At 36.8% G+C, this 3,045-nt stretch overlaps 1 protein-coding gene across 1 annotated transcript; it reads left to right on the top strand.

Annotated features, from left to right (window-relative positions):
* Nucleotides 1-299: 299 nt before the first annotated feature.
* LOC129321345 (transcription factor MYB106-like) lies at nucleotides 300-2,705 on the top strand. Its single transcript, XM_054967083.1, has 3 exons — nucleotides 300-432; nucleotides 526-655; nucleotides 1,700-2,705. The coding sequence occupies exons 1-3, from the start codon at nucleotides 300-302 to the stop codon at nucleotides 2,643-2,645; spliced, it is 1,209 nt and encodes a 402-aa protein (XP_054823058.1). The 3' UTR covers nucleotides 2,646-2,705.
* Nucleotides 2,706-3,045: the final 340 nt, after the last annotated feature.

The raw sequence follows: 3,045 nt of genomic DNA on the forward strand, positions 1-3,045 counted from the left end.
ATGTGATAATATACACAAACATACAGTATGGAGTCTATAATGATACAATAATTCCTGGTCTGGTATGATGCAGTACATGAAGACTGTAAAATAAAGACTTATTTAATGACTATGAAATAGAAGAGTACTATACTACTAGACAAAATTTATCCACAGTAATAAATACATACATACACTAACATTTCTATATATAAGTTCCTTCCCTTTACTCGCATTCCTTCAAGCTTATTCGTGTCCACTCTATTTTTGATGAAATAACGGCAATTTCATCGGAAATTAATACAAAAATAATAAGAATCATGGGTAGGTCACCTTGTTGTGAGAAAGTGGGGTTGAAGAAAGGGCCATGGACTCCTGAGGAAGACCAGAAGCTCATCTCTTACATTGAACAACATGGCCATGGAAGCTGGCGTGCTTTGCCTTCCAAAGCTGGTTCGTATATATATCATATAATGTCACTTCTTTATATATATATATATATATATATATTTGTGAGTTTTAATAATTTTTGGTGGATATATGTAGGACTTGAGAGATGTGGAAAAAGTTGCAGACTGAGGTGGACGAATTATCTGAGACCTGATATCAAACGAGGAAAGTTCAGTTTGCAGGAAGAGAGAACCATTATTCAACTTCATGCTCTTCTTGGAAACAGGTATTTCACTCTTCTTCTACCCTTTTTATGTGTTTTGAGTTTTGAGTTTTCTTCTTCATCTTATCATTTTACATAAACTGTTCAGTACTGCGTGGCTTAATATTTAGGGAGAATATCAATAAAGGACCTCTGAAATGATTTAATATCAGGTAAGGACTTTTAACAAAGTAAATATTAATAGTTAACAAGTAAAGTTTAAGTTTTGATAAGTATCCAATTTGTCTTAATACTTGCCTGATATTAAATTATTTCACCAGTCCTTCATTGATATTCTTCCTAATATTTATGTCTCCGTGTCAAGTGTGTTCATAGGTTGGTTTTGGAAAAAATCCAAACCAAACTGAAACCAATTTGGATTTTTTTTAATTGGTTTAGATTTTAATTAAGTTTAATTTAACTTTCTTGAGATATTTTTTACAATCAATATATATATGTATGCATATTCACTAATAATTTTTAAATATCAATTATTATTTTCTATGAAAAAAAATCGTGAGGACAAAATTTTTTTGTAACAATTAATTAGTTTATTTAACTATTAGAAACTAATATATTATCTTTAAAATACTTGATTATAAAATTAAAATATTATCACAGACCACTATACAGAGAACATATAGCTATAATTGTAACATATTTACAAATTAAATAACTAAAGGATAATTTATAAAATAAATACAATAAGACTCCGTTCAGTTTGGTTTAGATTTTAAGAGGCGAAAACCTGAATCAAACCAAAATAATCGATTTTGTCAAAAGAAAACCAAATCAATCTTATTTATAATCATTTTTCATCGGTTTATATTGATTTTGTTCTATTATAGTTTGATATAATCAATGCGAATCTATTTTGAATACACGTGTGTGTGTGTGTGTGTGAAGAGACTTGCATTGAAGGAAACCAAACAGTAGGTTTCTATTTATTTAACATGAACCGAATAACGTACCCATACAAAATGTCTAATGCCCCACGTAGAATAATTAAAAAAGAAAGACATTGTGTTGTTTGTTTCAAATATTAATGTCTATATTGCATTGCACCAGATGGTCAGCCATAGCAGCTCACTTGCCCAAGAGAACAGACAATGAGATTAAGAATTACTGGAACACTCATCTCAAGAAGCGGCTTGACCGAATGGGAATCGACCCGGCTACGCACCGGCCTAAGCTTGACACCACCGGCGTTGGCTTGGCTAGCTCCAGCCTCAGCCACATGGCTCAGTGGGAGAGTGCCCGGCTTGAGGCCGAAGCCAGACTAGTGAGAGAGTCCAAGCTCCAGCTCGGCTCATGCCCATCTTTCCCCAGCTCCCCTCAACCGGCGGCTCGACTCGTCCTCAACAAAATCTCGGCTCGGCCGTCGGTGCCGCCATGCCTTGACGTGCTCAAAGCATGGCAGAATTCATGGTCATTGCCGACTAGTACTACTACAGCGGAAGACAAAAACACCAGAATGCATAACATGTACGCCTTGATGCTCTCCGCCGCCGCCGACGACCTCGAGTCGCCGACGTCCACCTTGACCTTCCCGGAACCCATGTTACCAACTAGCTCCACCACCGTAGGATTATTACCCAATGAAAAAGTCATCATCCCTCCGGCCACCACGACCACCACCACCACAACGGTTAGTTCTATCTCCGCCGCAGGAATCGAACCATGGGGCTGTTTTCCTTTGCCGGAGGAGAACCACGACATGGCGATGATCATCGGAGAAAGAAGAACAGAAACTTTGCAAGACGACGACATTATGGTGGCAGTGGAGGCATTTATGGCAGAAAGGTTCAAGAATGTAGAAGCCAATTTACCAGAAGGTATGAACTGTACTAAAGATAATGATGATGATGATGTGCTTGTTTTCGAATCCAACGAGAGTCTGGGCAACTTGGGGTTCGTGGATATTAATGGCGAAAGCATGATTTGCGGAAACACAAACTTTGAGGAAACGAAGAATCATTACTGGAATAGTATGTGTAGTACCCAAGCTTGGTGATTGATTCGCTTACAAGCTATCTAGTTCTTCATCACTGTTCGCCATTTGGACTCATCATGCACTCACAAAACCTGTCAGATAGAAGATTTTTACTAGTACTCTCGTAATAAGTGTATCTGTTGTTAAGTTGGTCTTAGAAATGTACGTTTCTTGTTCTTCTCCTTTTAATAAGCTAACTTTGTGCTTAAGGTAGTAGCCTAACGTTTAGACCCGTACGTATGTTTAGTTAAGTGTGTTTCTAGTCATTATAACAAGTTAACAAAAATAATGAAATGAAATGGCATCGTTTAAATTGAGAATGTATACGTGTGTTTGTGTGTATGCTCAAGTTCCTCCCACACTTCCTCTGCTACACATCCAACAAAAATTAATGAAGTTTTTAAAGCATTAGTTACCGTTA

Source organism: Prosopis cineraria, unplaced genomic scaffold (genome assembly GCF_029017545.1).
Source record: "Prosopis cineraria cultivar Desert tree isolate PC_DT_omini unplaced genomic scaffold, ASM2901754v1 PC10, whole genome shotgun sequence".
NCBI classification, from domain to species: Eukaryota; Viridiplantae; Streptophyta; class Magnoliopsida; order Fabales; family Fabaceae; genus Prosopis; species Prosopis cineraria.

Excerpts from the sequence above, each read along its gene's own strand:
- LOC129321345 (XM_054967083.1), top strand. The coding sequence starts at position 300 with ATGGGTAGGTCACCTTGTTGTGAGAAAGTGGGGTTGAAGAAAGGGCCA. Across the intron at positions 433-525 it reads TGCTTTGCCTTCCAAAGCTG|GACTTGAGAGATGTGGAAAA; the intron begins GTTCGTATATAT and ends GGATATATGTAG. Across the intron at positions 656-1,699 it reads CATGCTCTTCTTGGAAACAG|ATGGTCAGCCATAGCAGCTC; the intron begins GTATTTCACTCT and ends GCATTGCACCAG.